Here is an 18544-nt window from a genome sequence, read left to right as displayed (position 1 = left end):
CCGATAGTATTAAAGTAGCATCTGATTTTTTTAAGAAGAAGTGGCCGGAAGAGCTGTATAATTTCTAAAGCGAGAGAGAAAATATTCCGAGCGCTATTGTGTCCTTCTGTGTACAGCGTCTTCAAAATTTAATGGAAGTTTTTAAGAAAGCCATTGTCCATTATTTTGGATTTCTCTGCTCACATGTGTCACAGACTGAGACATGAGTACAGACTCTGGTGATCAACAGTGTAACAGCTTCTCAACCTGAAACATGTGCGTGAAAATCTTGTCCCACAACAGGGCACCTGAATTGGGAGAAATCTGTATGTTACATTCATTGTTTCACATCAGGATGCAGGGTTATGGTTCTTCTACATGTGGTAGCTCAGCTGATTAGAATCACCTGTTATCATTTCACTTAATGAAGTGAAACTGGCCCTGTTCTAACAATCATCATGGTATCTTTCAAATTGGGACACTAATATATTATCAGAACAAGGCACTCAAACCAAGTATTATATTTCATTCAAATTTTGTTCTTAATTGCTTGTTTCCCACATACATTCATATAGAAATCATAGTGACTGCAGCACTAATACTCTCCTAGTACATTAATCTCTGCACAGTACAGTACCATTGACCTCTATACGCTTCTTCAGATAGAGACTCTAAATTCTCTAAAGAATCTGACTCTAAATGGAACGTCAGTTTTGTCATGCTGACAGATAGGACAGTGAGGTTCACTTCAGACAGATACACGCAACATACTTTTATCAACATACTTTTTTTTTTATCAACCATTATCAACATACTTTTGGTTTTTGTGTCACTCATTTTGCAGGCTGATAAGTGGCATATTTAATCATGATTTGTAGGGTTTAATTGGCTCCATATTGGTTTTACACTCACATTTAGACAACGTTGTCATCAATCAGAATAGGGCGTTAACTTGTAAGAAGATACATTTCTTCATCGTCTGTCACTTCCTGTCTGATGGTAGCCCCAGTGGTTATGGGACCATGGCCTTGCTCCACTACATAGTCTTACAGAACATCACTGCCTCAAAATTCACAGTTGAACAATAAATGCATACTCCTTATTAAAAGCAGACACCCCCCAGCAATAATCTATTATAAGAATTTTTTTTAAAGACCTTTTAGAAAAATGTCACTGATGGAGCAGGAAAAAGTGACACAGCAAGGAGCCCCAGGAATCATTTCTGTGGGCGTTCCACAGAGCCCCCCCCCCCCCCCCCCCCCCCCCACCCGCTCCCTCTCTCTCCCATCTTCTTAGTCTCTCTATCCCCTCTCTTATCTCACGCCTCCCCCCAGCTACTGTCTCACACTTCTTTCTCTGGAGTGGGTAGGAGAAGCAGTAGATTACTCTATAATTCTCTTTTATAGCTCTGTATCTGTTTCAGTTTTTCTCTCTTTATTTTTCCATCATTCATCTTAGCAGGAATTCAGTAGCGCATTCAAGAAACTGCCCAGAATTAACAAAGAGAATTTGCCTTTGGTAAATGAAGGGGGCTCTTGTCCTTCATATATAGGCCTCGTTCGGCAGACAAACGTAACAAACCACATTAAACCGGCTATAATAGAGCCTCTAGAATCAGGGCTAATTTTAGGAGGACACCTTGGCATCAGGTAGCAAACACCTAATTCTTGGGATGCCTTGAAGGATTTGGGTTGCATATCCCATGGTTGTGGTTACATCATTTACCAACAGTAATCAACTTCTGGGTGCCCAGAAGGATAGGAAGAGGTAGCTTCTGGTAATTAAAAATGAACAACATTGATGTCACAGTCTCTTTTGTGCTTCCTGACATTAACATGTGAATGGGTCTGAAAAATAGCTCTACAGAGGCAATAAAAGTCCATTTACACCCATCAAATTTGTTATAGACAAAAATATCAGTGTAAGGAAATGATAAAAAAAGATATTTTAAAAAAAGATTTTAAAATATGACTAAGGTAAGAGAAGATGAAGGAAATCCTCTGCAAAGAAGCTTATGTTTCATTCTGTAATAATATAAGGCATATTTAGTGATTAAGTTCACTACCACTTTGAAAATCACTGCTGCAGTTGACTTAGGACTCACTTATCCTAGTAAACAATCCACTATTTACAGGGATAAACTGAGTTATAGAACACGTTCACTGTAAAGCCATAGCTAACTTGACTGACATATGAGTAAAATATGCAACATTTGGTAAATGGTGCTGAGCCATACTGGTCTGGCACCAGACCATTCTCAACATTGTGCTCACTTTTCGCACGTGATCCTGTTATACTGTCTTTTTTATTATTGCTGCTGTTTCTAAAGAATTTCCCCATTGTGGAATTAATAAAGTCAATCATATCTTATCTTATCTTATCTTAGCTCAGTCCAATATGTTTATGTTATTAAGCAGCGTAACAAATGAAAAGCATACAGTGTATTTCTATCAGACTGAGACGCGAGTGTTTAAATGAAGTAAAGCCTGCTGATTAAATCTCAATTCCGTCGTCATGTTATACATAGTTGTACTACTGCCATTCTTCTAGTTGTTTTTACATCAGGAGGCCAGTACAAACCACAATGTGTTTGGTCACAGAATCTATCCACCGTTCTATTCACCACTCCTGTTCAGTAGCTAGGACTGCATTGCGTGTATTTGATTTTCATTTCTTGAGCAGGTCACTCTTTCCTAGCCCTATGAATCAGTAAGGGAGCGAGCTGGAGGCCGTCCTCCATGGTATTGGTTTTGCAGAGGATGACACTGGCTTTTCCATTGCTGCTTGTCTCTAGGGCAGCAAGCGCACGTGACACCTGCACCTTTACTGTGTGCTGTGCAAAACAGCAATGGAAATCTTACCATACCCACAATTCCACTCTGTTGATTAATTGAGCACCTGCAGGGCCCCAGGGGGACTCACCATGGAGCCCTGACTTTCCCTGCTGCCAAAAAAAACTATGAGATAATAGCTACCTGAAGTGATGATGAACAGCGTCACCCCCCCCTTCCACAGAATGGTGTTTCATCTGACAGTTGCAGGCTAATTAAGGTGTTTACTCCATGCAGCACAACCTTCTGCTCTAGCCTCCTCTTCCCTAAGAGTGCCAGCACTGAGTTTCTGTCTCAGGGAGGACACTGTCCTGGAGCTTAAGCATTGCTCCCTGTACCAGGCGCCTCTCCCTCAGGCGGCCCTCTTGATGCACCTACTGAGCAATCTCCATTTAGCAGCATACAAAATGAGCAGCCTGTAATTGGCTCAATGTGGGAGGCAGCCATTCATTTACTGCTGCAGGAAAGCCCATAGGGATGGACACAAACTCATCCTACTAAGCTAATGTTTTAGGAGAGACCATATACACAGACACTAGTTCATCCTATTGAGTCTGTATCAAGGACCACAAACGATATGGACGGACACTATTTTATCCTGTGCACAGTGGCTTATCAGCAGCTATTTATCAGAGGACACTCTTGGGCAGGTTATGCATCCAGAGTTGCAGTTCATCAGTGCTACAGTATATTCCTCTATTTTCGTTCATCTATTTTTTTTCCTCATTGCTTTTTCTCATTTCCCTTTTCTTCAAAAGAGATTTCATTTCTGCTTTGCTTTCAAATCTAAATACAGTATATATGAAGTTATAATGTTGATCGTAGTGAATACATAAAAATAGGAATGATATTTGAAAAGTTATTAAATGAAAACAGAATAATATGACTGAATCTGTAAATTTCAATAACATGATAATGACAGGTGATATTAATAACCATCAAATTAGAAAAAGGAGCTATGTAAGTATGTGCCCTATTTTGTTCCTCTTCTTCTTCTTCTGTTTCCTCCTATCCTGTCTTTTAGTACCTCCTCCTCTGCATCTCCCACTCGCGTCCTTATTCTTTCCTGGGAAATGTGCAGTGTGTGCGCAGTGAGTTCAGCAGTACTGCTAGCTGGTGGCCACCTCCCCAGGGAGTCAGTCATAGTCATGGCTGCGTCATTGGACCTGTGGCGGGTTTCCATAGGAAGTAGGACGTGCCTTGTGCACTGACAGATGCTGCTTGCTGTAAGCTGCGTGGCTCTTGGAAAAAGCTGCTGAAAGGGGACTTCATGATAGGACACTAGCGGTACTACAGTATACTTTTGGTTCTGTTTCTTCATACTTCACTAATACAGTGAAGGACAACCGGCACCCAGATATTTGGTTTATATTTAGCAGGAAGTGAATATATGATTTTATAAAGATATTGTTACAGGCACTTGTTGAATGGCACCAAAACTAGAAAATGTCTTCCTCTACCAACAATATGTTTGTTTTCATGTATATTAAACTAAATTTTATGATTTCTGATGACACTGTTTTGTATTGTGAATATTATTCTTGTTTAAGCAAAAGTGTTATTGTATGTGTTTCTAATTATAATCAGTAAATATAACCAGCATGGTTTGAATATTAATAGTTACATTTATTCCTGTGTATTTTCTGCAGTAAAATTAGTTGATATATTAAGTAAATATGCCATTTATAAATCACACATGAATATTTTAACTGATTCATAAAAGAGAGTTTAAAAGTAAAGATAACTAGTTGACTTGTAACTGTATAACTGTATATTCTAATTAAAACCATCAGAAAGTCACTGGTAACTTAAAGTTGTTTTAAAGTACATATCCTGATAAACCTTTACCTGTTGCCCTTTCTCTATCCTTTCTTAACCTTTGAACTTGCAGATTTTAACCTGCTGAATCTGTCTTTCTAAATTTTTTAAAGGGAGCTTTGATAGTGAGCGTCTGGCTATTGCTAGGCAGAGAATCCCATACAGACTTGGTCGGGTAGTTGACGAATGGCTACTTGACAAAGGTAATAAAAAGCAATTAATTAAATAATTAACCACTTAACTAATTAATTAAGCTAAGTTTCTGGAAGAGGTGCAGCAACGCTGACGGTGTGGTGCAGACTGATTATTCCCCTTTTATTCCTGGGTCACCTGCAGATTCGTCCCTACCATCCTATTCAAGTCAGCAATGAACAGCATTCTGGGATGGGAAGCAAAAAGTTATATAGGGCTGTTCAGATCAAATCATAATAAAAATGCTTATTCAGCCTTCAATCTGGTGTTCACCTCAAGTGCATAGTTTATCTTTTGGCCAAAAAAATCTGTTTCTGCACAAGAGAAATACTAGGGATGCCTAGTATCTGAATATCTTTTTTTAAACCAGTTTTTCAGGATAACCAAATAAAGTTCTCGAGATCTTGAGAAAACTAATGTGTTTTTCATGATTTTTGGGCTCATTTATTGGGGCAGCAATGTTGCCTCATACCCCTGAGACCAGGGATTGGGCCCTATGTTGCATGTATGCAGTTTGCATGTTCTACCTATGAATTGGAGTTGCCAAACTGCCCTTAGGTGTGAATGTGCGAATGGTGTGTGTGTCCTGCAATGGTTTGGCATTAGAGGGCTGCACGGGAATGGAGAAAGTGGTATCACCATGGCTATCTGTTGTAATCCGTGGGAATGAGAAAAAAATTAAAATATTCCCACAGTAACAGTGGGAATAGAGATGATCTTTACGATGTTCCTGTGGGGATGGTAAAATGTACCGTAACATCGCGATAATGGAAATTGCTCTTATAGTCATATATTTTCTTCTGTTAAATTATTTGTTCCCACCCCAACACCAACTGGTACCAGTCTAGACCATGCTGTACAGGGTCTTTTAAAGAACAATTTGTCTAAAACCAAGAGAAACTTCTAGGTGCACCGCTCTCAAACAAGACGTAAGACGTAAGTCTTAGTACAGTATATTCAGGAGCAAGTTGGGCATGGTTTTGGTGCATGTCGGGATGGGATGGGGATGGTTTTTGTGCATGTCGGGATGGGGTGTAATGGTCTTAGTACATGCAGGGATGGGGTAGGGATGGTTTTGGTGCATGTGGGGACGGGGTGTAATGGTCTTAGTAAATGCAGGGATGGGGTAGGGATGGTTTTGGTACATGCAGGGTAGGGTGGTCCTTAACTACATGGTAAAAATCAAACTAAGAGCAATGTTAAGTCTGACCCCCTCAAATAATCCCTTTTTATGAATAATCATTATGTGTCAAATTTGGGTGAAAAAGATAAACATTTACAGGTAGCTCACAGAGGTTGTTTGACGTTATACCTCCCTATTGCGATCAAAACTGAATCGATTATATTAATTGTTTCCAATGTCAGAGTACAATAAATTATCCAACAGAAGTACGAAATTATTAAATTGTTATTAATTTATATTTGGAAATCAAAGTTTTGCTAGCAATTAACTGTCAGTTTGTTTTCTTAAGCAATGTCGACTTCTTTGCATCTGGAAATTCGGCTCGGTTTTTCTTGATGACTTGTAGCGCGTACTGTAACTGTGTTTCACTGTTGAAGCGACCTGACCGCACTGCGTCCTGAATCAACACAACACTTCGTTCAGCGTGATCATTGGTCACTGATAGAGTGTTGATAATTGCTTCTGCTGCCTTGTACAGGTAGTCATCTCTGGCTCCCCCACAATTCTGAATCAACAACTAGAAATCCACCTGGCACACCAAGGGTCGCAAACATAAGTTGTACTTCAGCACGTTTCAATGACTCTGCACCTTGCTTCTCCATCAACGCTTTCACTATGGCATGTTTTTTTCAAAGCTTAACTTTTTCAAAAGTACGCAGTGACAATACAACATAATAATTTGTTGACTTGACAGTAAACAATGAGGTCACAGTCACGTGACGTCACTCGTTAGTGATGGTCCTATCAAAAATTTCAGTAGTTATGTTTGCTTTAATATTAAAAACAAGTAAGTCCTTAAATCTCAAACCTTGCACAACTTCAAATATTGTGAAAATTGTTGCTTTGCCGAAATACATGATAAACTTTGAGGCTGCTGAGCTACCTCAGAATGTTAATGAATCCCACTTAATATTTTGCAGGATTTACTTTTTATTGAAACTAAACCACTTTAAGGGTTCAGAGATAGAAATTTCCAAGATGAAAAAATAAGGACCACCCTAATGCGGGGATGGGGTGTAATGGTCTTAGTACATGCAGGGATGGGGTGGGGATGGTTTTGGTGCATGTGGGGATGGGGTGTAATGGTCTTAGTACATGCAGGAATGGGGTAGGGATGGTTTTGGTGCATGTGGGGATGGGGTGTAATGGTCTTAGTACATGCAGGGATGGGGTTGGATGGTCTTAGTGCATGTGAGGACGTAGTAGGGATGGTTTTGGTGCATGCGGGGACGCGGTGGAATGGTCTTAGTACAGGCAGGGATGGGGTGGAATGGTCTTAGTATATGTGAGGACGGGGTAGGGATGGTTTTGGTGCATGCAGGGATGGGGTGGGGATGGGAATAGATGTTCCTCGTGCAGCTGTCTAGATGGTGCCCCATCCTGGATTATCCCCTGCCTTGAGCCCATAGGCTCTGGACCCCCACAACCCTGAATAGGACAAGCAGTTATAGAAAATGGATGGATGGATGGATGGATGGATGGAATTATGTGGGAACGGTGGCTGTTTGTTTTAATCATTAAGCTATACCGTGGATCCCTTCATTACTGCCATGAAAGACAGAGGGATACTGTAGGAAACCCAAAATGGAATGTAATTAGACAAGTCAGTGCACAATGGCCTCAGGTTTATTTAGAGGGCAACACCTGTAAACCTGAAGCCTTGTTATCCTTCTTCTTAGATGATGAACACTAATGATAATTTCCACAGCAAGGCATAAAGCTAATTCAGCCTGCATCAGGCCTTGACTAAACAAAAATGTGACACACTGATCAATATATTCCTTCTTTATTTTCATTCTATTCTAACAGGATAACTCTAATGACAAGCTGTGGCTGTCATAAACTAAATATGTTTATCTTTGTAATTATTCTATTAACAACGTTCATTTTCTTAAGATCTCGAGAACTTTATTCTGTTATCATCTGACAGCAGTATTTCATGGCCTTTCTCGGCTTCCATAAAATACATATGAAGTTTCAATACACATGACCTCAATAGGAATTTGGGACAATTTTCCTGTTGAATTTTTAATTGGCAATGCTGAATATTTCATAAATAATCATTAATCAGCCGACTATAACACAAATAGGTATTTTATGTAGTTGTTAAGAAAAAGCAATGTGAACTAAATAATATTAACTCCATCAGACAAACTACATGAGTTTAGTCCTAATTAAATTGGATCCAAAAGCTTTCATTTAAAGGGAAATTTCACAGAAGGCCACACCTTGTGCTACACCTCTTCCGAATTTTAACATTTCAATTAACCCCAGCATAACCTTTGAGTAACCTGCTAACACCACCCAGTTCAGAAGATGTCTGTAAATAGAGTGATTTTGCTTTTCTAACTGTATTTTGCTTGCTCTTCTGGACCTTTCTTAATTACATTTGCCTTTAATACAATAATTAGATATTCACTAACAATAAAAACAGGCAGAAAAAATTCAATTCTAACAATAAGTTAAAAGTTAAGGGGACTGACTATCATTGGTGTTATACAATGATGGCAATTTAAACAACGGCACCAGTTTAAAGGTTGCTAACGTCACCTCTTTAACCCTTCGAGTGCTGAAATGTATTGGCCCACCTATGCATGTTGATGCTTGTGTTTGGACTGCCAAAGCTGTTGGATCCTGAAACTGTTGCTGTCCATATTCTGCCATTTCACTGTCCTACCTTCACTGGTGCACTTTTCAGGATTTCTGCACCCATAGCACAGGGAAGGAGGCAGTGGTGGTTGGGTGGGGGTGAGGGGCGTTTCTAGAACACCTGGTCTGTAATCAAGGTAGAAATTGCCCACCTACATCTACATTGTACATCTGCCTTGACTAGCAGCATTATTACATTTTCATTATCCTCACAACACTGATATGCCAAAGACAGAAATAGTCATATTCCGCTGAAAGGCTTAAAGATTTTTTTTTTTACATAGCAAAAAAAAAAATGTTCTCACAAAATTGACATTGAAAATTATTTTCACAAAAAATAATGTTAAAGAACCAACGGCGTAGATTTGGTTATGGGCGGTAGGGACATGTCCCCCACCAATACTGTGGGAGTACCGAATTGTTACTACCAATAGGTTTAGCTGTTTTCAGTTTTTTCCACAGGATGCTCAGAGTAGAATTAAAGGCAAAATGTTTCCTGGTGGCATCAAGGGTGCTCCCAATAGTGTTTCCTTTCCCTCCTTGTCTGTCTCACCAGGTCATTTTTGTCCTTTTTAAAGTTACCAGAGGGGATAAGAGAAGGAAAATAAAAAATATTGAGACCTACTATAATGTGCTGGTTTATGATTCCCAGTAGTAACTGGGAGTGTGCAGCCACTGGACACAAGAGTGCAGTACTAGTATGGTTCAATTTGTCTCTATAGCCTCATATGTCCCCAAAACTCGTAATCTACTGATAGACTGCAGTTCCCTACAACATGACAATCACAGGGAATTTGCCACCTAATAGTTCAGTTTGTCAGGTAACTGTGGCTTCTACAATCTAAAATCAGAAACAATTCATGTGTATCACATACTCTGGTGGAACCCTGTCTTCACACTGCACAACATTATATCGCAGTATTGCTTTAACATAAGCTATGGGTAAACCTAGATGATATGATAAATTTCTCTTCTGTGAATCTGGGCAGAATGCATAAGTCTTTGTTTGTCCAGCGACCTGTAAGCTGCATGAAAACCTTTATAGTTTGGTCTCCTCTGGCCAGTGAAATATATATATATATGCTGTGCATTGAGCCATGATATGGTGCAGGTTGAGAATGCTCCATTTTGTGGAGAAAGGCATCAAAACAAAACAGCTATCTTACAATGCCACAAAATTCCAGATTAATCCAAGCTCTAGCCAAGCTTATATTCCAGACCCATTTCATTATCGGCTCCCAGTCTACCCACCTCCACTAAGGCTGGGTCCATCCCAGTGCTCACCTACCAGAACCAGAAGAGCTGTGATTGTGTGGTAGTGTCATTGAGTGACTGTCCACTCTTCAAATCACTTCAGTAACACTTGATGGGGCTCAAATACAGTAGCACTTCATTGTAACTTAATGTATTAATTAACTGGACACTAAGTATTAGTTGCATACTGATCCTATTTTCGTTCCTCATTAATTAGTCATGACTTCATATATTTCATGCAGGTACAGTATTTGTTCATGATTTGTACTTGAGTAGTAACTGAGTTACTAAGTTACTTGTGTCCTCTCAACCATCCCCAAGTGTTACCGGCAGTTCAAAGTCAACTCAGGCCCTATCGATAGAATACAGTGACTTCAGAAGACCCTTTTATATCTGGACTGGATTTCTCATGAAAATGCTCACATTTAGTCAGAGAGCAGTAAATGTGTTGTTCTTCCATTATGTCTTGAGTTTCATTTTCTATACATCATTACACTGCCATTGCTGGCACCCCGATGAGTTTGCACACACTACCTCCTATACTTCACTGCACTGCCATTGTTGGCACCCGATGAATTTGCACACACTACCTCCTATACTTCACTGCACTGCCATTGCTGGCACCCCGTTGAGTTTGCACACATTACCTCCTATACTTCACTGCACTGCATTTTCTGGCGACCTAATGAATTTACACACACTACTGTACCTCCTATACTTCACTGCACTGCCATTGTTAGCACCCCAATGAGTTTGCACACACGACTTCCTATACTGTACGTTACTACACTGCCATTGCTGGCACCCCAATGAATTTGCACACACTACCTCCAGTACTTCACTACACTGCCATTGTTGGCACCCTGATGAGTTTGCACACACTACCTCCTATACTTCACTGCACTGCCTTTTCTGGCACCCCAATGAATTTGCACACACTACCTCCAGTACTTCACTACACTGCCATTGTTGGCACCCTGATGAGTTTGCACACACTACCTCCTATACTTCACTGCACTGCCATTGCTGGCACCATGATGAGTTTGCACACATTACCTCCTATACTTCACTACACTGCCATTGATGGCACCCCGATGATTTTGCACACACTACGTTTTCCTGAAGCATTCCTTAACCAGCTACAAAGGAAACAATTTCTGCCCCAAGCAAGTACTTGCTTGTTTAAGATATAAAAGCTCCTATGAAGTATGTGTGCATAAGGTCATAACAAAAAAACAAAATATATTACAATTCAATTTATTTTAATATACAGTAGCTCCTTTCACAACAGAGTCTCCTTAATGTGCTTTATGGTGGCACCCTGTTTTGCACTGTTGCCTCACACTTCTGGGACCAGGGTTCAAGCCTTCACTAAGGCTCCATGTGTAGAGTTTGTATGTTCTTCCCATGTTGTGAGTGTGCCTTGCAGTGGGTTGGTGCCCTGCCCTAGATCATTCCCAGCCTTGTGTCCATAGATTCTAGACCCCCCCCCCCCCATAACCCTCAAAAGAATAAACAGTAACAGAAAATGGAAGGGTATGCAGTTTTTTTTCCCAAATTTGTAGAATGAAAATAACAAGATCCCTTTAACAATTATTGTGAATAAATTTCTATCTATGAAAGACTGACATTTTCCAAATCAGCACATGATATTGCATGTGTGTATGTGGATTTTGATTCAGCAGCAGAGCTTGATTCAGAGCTTTTTAAGAGGCAAATGAATGATCTGAAAACCCTATCAAAGATCAAGACCTAAAACTAAATTTGTGTTATGGGTCCCTTCCAAGTAAGATATCCATTGTTGCTAAATAGGGGAACTTGCATTAAATTTGTGTTATGGGTCCCTTCCAAGTAAGATATCCATTGTTGCTAAATAGGGGGACTTGCATTTAGGATTCCCCAGGCAATGAATACTGAGCAGTCGACTGACAGGTGGTCTGAGATGTATATCTTTGTGACTGGACCAAGCCAGGTGCCATCCCTATGATGGTCGCCATAGGTGCTGTAAAGGGTGGGTTGGGGGGGTGAGTTACTGTAGGATGATTCCAAGTGGCAGCCCTGAAAAAACTTGGAACAGTTGGATTAGTTTGCGTTGTATTTAATGGGAAAACCTATGTTCATGAGTTGTTCTTGAGTAGGTTAAGTAATAAATAAGTTAAGTAATTCTTGTTCCCTCAAGTGGTCATACCATTATTAACTAATTAGTTAACTGATAATAGAATGCATCAGCTGTCTTGATTGATTAATGATGAACATGGGATCAGGACATAACTAACACTTAGTTACTGGTTAATTAATGCATTAAGTAAGCATGTACTACTACATTATTCATGTCCCCTCAAACTCAAGTGTGACCAAGATATCTAAAAATATTATATTATATATTGTATTATCAGTGGGGAACTGGAATCGGGAAAATAAAATGAGGGAGTCTAACCCCCCATCCCCCAATACCGTTGCAATTTGGTATTTTCTTTGTAAATGTAGCTCTCATTGTCAAAAAGGATGGGTACCCCTGACTTACAAGGTACCAACAAACGTCTAATGCAAAGGTGCAAAGTGCTCAATCTGTGCATAATGCCTGTCATGCCTTCCAAAAGCCTTAACAGCTCCCCCTGATGGTGGCACCTTGTGATGGAACATGTCTGTGGCAGTGCTGGGTGACAGCTGAAACATCTCATTTATTCTCTTTTTTAAAAACAGAATAAGTACAGTAAACAGCATGTATATGACCTGAGCAAGACGACACACATTAATCAGCTTTGAGGTCATAATGACAGCAACCATCATTTCCCCATACTCACAAGCCCAGATGTGTCCACCTCCTTTTAATATTTACAATCCATTTCCTCTGAGGCACATTGCCATCCTTCTCAGTACCAACCAGGCACTTGACAGGAGTCTCCTAGTCTTTGAGGTCTCTGAAAGCACAGCACACATCACCATAATCTTGTTTGTGAAACAGCTGCCCTGGCTTGGTGTTTCTTGCTTAGAGATTTTTTTTTAATTAATGCACACACTACAGAGGAATTTCATGTGTTGTCTCCCTCTATTTATTTCATTTGCTCTTAAAAGTGGGCTGTGAAATTCAGACAATGCACTGTTTATTGGGAGTATCACACAGTGGACTCATTAAGGCATAGAGAGGATGGCTGAGTCTCGAAAGAAATGTAGGAATGTCTGAACGTGGCCTCTGAATACGATCCTTATTTTTACACGTCTGTGATTAATCACTCAGCAAAGAGCAAAGGGATCCCTTATTTGGACACAGTTACAGTGTACATCCTATCAGATAAGTTCAAAGATGATGTAGTACAGACACTCCTCACTTAACAACCTACCTGTTTAATGGCCCCCTGGAATTATGACCAGCTTTCTGACCAGTCAGTATTGTACGCTGCATGAGAGCTTTGGTTGTGGATATGGCGGCGTGGCATCTCAGCATCAAGCACCTCCTCTCGTATCACCCTTCTCAGTCTCAGTCTTGTTCCTGCAGTTGCTCAGTATTCACTACATTAGCGTTCAAAATCTCCAGGATTACATATATCCTCCATAAATGTGTGCTTTATTGAGCTGATTTCCTCTATTTTGTTTATTACAGTATACAGCGCACTACTGTGTAAACATTTATAAATATACTAATATATATATATATTGCAAAGGTGACATTAAAACAATATCCAAAGATGGTTGACACAAACCTATTACCAGTACAGTATGCTATCACTTATTGACCAATTTTCTTAACGACCTAATCGTGGGAACAAAACTTATTGAACAAAACTTGTGCAAAGTTGTTACAGTATGTGAGGAGTGTTTGTATTTCCTAATTTGTTGTCACTGTAGCAAGATCTCAATGGTTCCCATACTGTTTATTTTCTTGCAACAAAATCAGTGAGGATTAAAGAAACAACCAAAGACTGAGCTTGAAGTCTATCCATTGACCGGCTGTTGCATAAGACTTATTTTCTCTCCCGCCACCATACTCCTGTGAAGTGGTCCATCATTAACCCACCATCTCCTTCTGTGAAACACTGTTCTGGTTCTATACTCTACCAACAAGCTGTTTTTGATGCACTGTCTGTCTCCTTAGTTGCATTCTAGGCCTCCTTCCCAGTCTTCTGTCTATTTGCTGCTTATTTATGGTGAATTCTATCCCTCTCCTCTATTGTCACAAATGAATTTACACTGGCACAAAATCACCTACTTGTCAGATAAGTAGAGCACTTACAGTAATTACAAAACAGTGCCTTGTGTGGAGGAGATAATTTCCCACTTAGAATAGTTCATGCAGGCCAAACAGAGAGCAGAGACTCAGGGCCTAAGTGTCCCATCATCACTGAGAACCATGTGCTACTGAAACCCATTCATATAAGTGTCTGTTATTCAAGCCCAGTCTAGGCAGCCAAAGGAAACATCTACATACAGTCCATTCCATTTATGTCAGGGTCGGCCTCCCGCTGTGGTCCTTCCGTGCCCCTTCCCCGTTTGACCAGCAGGTGGTGCTGGTCATCCCGTTCATACGTCAGTCCTTGTTCTCCCCTGTCTCCTGTCTGGTCTCGTGGCTCAATGTATTAAGCATGTGCTGTCTGTTTGTCCCTCGGTCCTGAGTTCCCTCTTGTCTTGTGTTCGAATCCCACCTCCTCTGTCTTTGTATTTAGTTCCCTGATTTTTTCCTTTGTGCTTGTTAAACCCTGGTGTCTGACTTAGTAATCGGTTTTGTTTCTTGTTCCCCTGCCTGTGTTATTCCTATGTACTCCCCTAGTGTTGATATATGCATTCTTTGTTAGTTCTTAGTTTCCCTGATTGTTAGTTTCTTTGAGTTAATTGGTTTCACCTGTGTCCTGTTTCCCCAGTCTTTGTTAATCAGCCTCACCTGCCCTGTGTTAGTCATTACCCCCGTAGTATATTAGTTCCTGCCTTTGTTCTGTTCCCCGCTGGTTCATCGCGTCGCGTCGTGTCTTGTCTCATGTCTCTGAGGTCTACGCTCGTCTATGGTTTGTCTACGTCATCGATGCCCTTGTCTAGTCTTGTCTCTGGTTTTACTTTAGTGTCGTGCTAGTTAGTTTTCCTTGTGTGTTATTTAGTTTAGTTAATTCCTCCCTGTTTTAGTTTTGACCCCTCGTGGCCTTTTTTGGTTTTGTTGTGTTTTCTGTTTTGTTTAATAAACCCTGTTTTGTTTGCTGGAGCCGCAAGTGGGTCGTCCGCCCCTTCTTTGTGCACCATGCTCCGTTCCCGTTCCCGTGCCGTCCAGAACCATGACAATTTAATTCTCCCCCCCAAAGGAAAAAAAAAAAAACAATTGAAATTGTGTCATGGACTCGAGAGTTTCTTTCTCAGGGACGAGGACATGGTGCTTCAGCCAGGAAAGAAGGTGGATGATCCACTGACAGCTCCAGGAAAACAGGGGTTTATTAACAGAAACAGAAAACACTAGGAAACACTAAAAAATCAAACAAACCACAAGGAGTCAAAAAGCAAAACAGGAAAAACAAAGACTAACTACAAAAAGGTCAGGGCAACAAGGGAGTAAAGTACAAATATAACACAACACTGGGTAACTTCTAATATTCTGAATACAACTGAAATACACAACCGAACCAGGTATCGACACAGGAGGAGTGAGACATGAAACAATTAACCAATCAGGTCTGGCACAAGAGAATAGGCAACAGGTGAAACTAATAATTAAATCAAGGAACTGGGAGATCAAACAGGGAATCTAAGAAACTGTCAAGGAAACAGAATCTAACCCTGGGGAATAACAAAGGCAGGTAAAACAGTACGGAAGCGTATTACTGCCACAACATAATAATAAAAAAATATTCTCACTGTCATGTTATAACGTGTAAAAAAACATTTATTTCAAAATGTGTAGCATATAGATACTTATTCTATATTTCTACGAATCTGAATTACAGCCACAGTTCATCATCAGTACTTAGTTGCTATTTGGGTAAGATCGTAAGATCAAATTTTGACAAGTTTTTCCTTGAATGACTGCCTTTTTCCCAGGTAGCTGCTTTATCAGAAGTCTGAAGAGCCTCCCGTTCTAAGAATCCCATGATTTTTATAGACAAATTCACGTCACTTCTTTGTGTCTATTTGTTGGTGTTCGTGCACAAGGACCTATGGGATTCTAGTGCCATTCCTGGCCCAATCAGATCTCCCAATGGCCCCAGACCAAGAAGTACACACACCCATTAGCTGAGCAGTCTGCGTACCATCTGCTGGGCATGGACCCTTGCCGTGGGCTGCCCAGGCCACTGGCAGGCCTGCTCACTTCCAAAATAATTACCACGTCTTTCTGTGGGTTTGGGAGAAAGCTGAGCTCTCAGATTCACAGAACAGTGCTTCACAAAAGCTGACAGCCACTATAGCCAGAGCAAAAAACTGAAATGTGTTATCTATTTTCTACTGTACAATTTCCTGGAACAGGCACCTTATCACCCACACAGTGTTCTATGCATCTGATCACGACCAGATTAGCTTCCCATGTCATGGAAACTAATAAAAGGAGGTAAATCACAGCAATGGGAAGCATTACACTCATCAAATTGCCAAAACTACTGCCTCTCGGTAATATTTACCATTTGTCTGTCTCGCTCTCCCCGTTTGTTCCGCTCACTCTCGTTTTCTTTTTCTCCATGCGTCGTGTGACTGCCTTTCCCAAACCTCTTTGCACTTCCCTGTTTCCAATCTTGTATCCCTGCTGTCATTTTCTGCATCTGTAAATTTCACCGCCTCACACACTTGCTCTTAAAATTCAGTGCAGTTAAATTCAATTTTCTGTGCTGGTCCTCATCACACCCCTGACTTACAGGACTGGAAAGGCTATTAATACCTCAGAGACACCGCATGCTGCCTATAATGAATGAGAGGTAAAAATAAAAGTCTCTTCAGGTTTGTCGGATGTCCTATGGGTAGCAGCCACTGTGCTGGTAAGAGGCAGCTCTTCAGATTCCTCTTGGGACCTGTGTGATGTGCCACCACCCCCACCACGCCAAGAAGGCTTAAGAACCTGCTCATGGTCACAAGCACTGCCCCTTTCAGTTCACCCCAGTATCAGTGTTGCCCTGCCTCTACAATCAGATATACAGTTAGCACTGACGAGAAAAACAACGCTTATAGTTTTATTTCCTTATTTTCCTGACTCTATTTGCATGGCTGGTGAGATCCACTCGGATGACATATCCAGGTTTCAGGGATGAATAATGGTGGCATGCAGATTTGATGTGGAGAGGCCATCGAAAAGGCCAGCCAGCAGGACAGAGCCTTTCTGTCTGCCAGCCTGTCAGTACGGAAGTTCAAACAGCTTCTCCTAACAAAGACTACTGTCTTTTTCTGTTAGTCACTTTGTTTCTGGCACACCCCACCCTATCTCTTTGGTTAGATGTTCCTTCTTTTATAAAGGATGAGCAGTGTTGGACGTCTCAGGTCCGGAAGCTATAAATCCCCACCAAGATTTTGTTTCTAGCAACCAGTTGAGCTTCTGGACCTGAAATGCACTACACTGAGGATGAGTTTGTTGGGAATCTGCGGAGTGAATGGCGATTCTGGTTGAGTCTGGTGTGGCGGGGATCTTAAACTTAAGTATAGTTCCTGTCTATTTTATTCCCATTGCAGCTTAGCAGCACTTGTTATGGGCACAGGTGATAAGCAGGTTGCATCTACTGGGATGGTGATGGAAGGGGAGGGCTAAAACCTCACTGATGATGGGATGGGACCAGCTTCTTGTAAAGTCCTGGTTTAAAGAATAAAAATGGATGTGATAAAGTCAATAAAGGGGTGAAAAAAGCCAACAGTGAGCCTGAGGAGACCGTGTTGGATAACGAGTTCACAACCAGATAACATCACACAATTGTATAAAGCTGAAGATATCAGCTCATTTCCTCATAACGCCGAGTGTGTGAAAGAGGTTCAGCTTGAGCATTTCCTCCCTGACTGATCACAATTTATTCACAAACTAAAGATTTTAATGCAACAAGGAGCTTTTGTAGAATTGGAGGTCTATTATGTTAAAAAATAAACTAAAAAAAAACAGATCACGAGTGATGGTAAAAATGCAATGGATTGACATTTAATTTTGGTTTAGTTTCATTGCTTGTATGTTATATTATCTTGGATTAATTTATTTATTGATCATGGCTGAGATTAACACTGGGAGTGGACAAGATGTCTTTTTTAAACATTGTAAGCAATGTAATCGGTAGCTGTAATATCAATAAGTTGTTATTTGTGGGTGATAATGTTAATTGCAAGGAGGATAATATGGGCAGAAACTATGCAGAGCACCACACTGCTTCCCAAAAGCATCTCATCGAAATAATTGTATAATAATAAGCTAAGCGATATACAAAAAAAGTCTTCATAAAACTGATAGGCAGTACACCTGGGCTCATGCAAAGGACAATGTGACTTAATGGCAAGGATTGAACCTTTTTATGGTTTTAAACATCATGTGATATTTCTGTAGACAGTGTTTTATATCTCCTGTTGGCTTCTCTGATCACTGTATAGTACAATGAACTATCAGTAGGAAAATGTGAGGCCAAAAAGTTTATACTAGTGCTTTAAATGGCACTTTTAAATTATGCCAGTTTTAAAGAAGCTTTCTGTGAGACTTAAAAATGTCGGA

General features: G+C 40.5%; 1 protein-coding gene across 5 annotated transcripts in view; it reads left to right on the top strand.

The window, feature by feature from the left end:
• LOC140577544 (neurexin-2-beta-like) overlaps positions 1-18544 on the top strand; it is a 314016-nt gene that overhangs the window by 268460 nt on the left and 27012 nt on the right. For 3 of the 5 annotated variants that reach the window (XM_072717164.1, XM_023827380.2, XM_023827378.2), the window contains exon 4: positions 4742-4831. The exons of the other annotated variants lie outside the window; for them this stretch is intronic. In XM_072717164.1, coding sequence (XP_072573265.1) covers positions 4742-4831 — 90 coding nt within the window. The remainder of the gene's footprint in view (positions 1-4741; positions 4832-18544) is intronic. 5 annotated transcript variants of the gene reach the window in all.

Source organism: Paramormyrops kingsleyae, chromosome 10 (genome assembly GCF_048594095.1).
Source record: "Paramormyrops kingsleyae isolate MSU_618 chromosome 10, PKINGS_0.4, whole genome shotgun sequence".
NCBI classification, from domain to species: domain Eukaryota; kingdom Metazoa; phylum Chordata; class Actinopteri; order Osteoglossiformes; family Mormyridae; genus Paramormyrops; species Paramormyrops kingsleyae.
The sequence above is the reverse complement of the archived record's forward strand: the minus strand, read 5'-3'. Positions and strand labels throughout refer to the sequence as shown.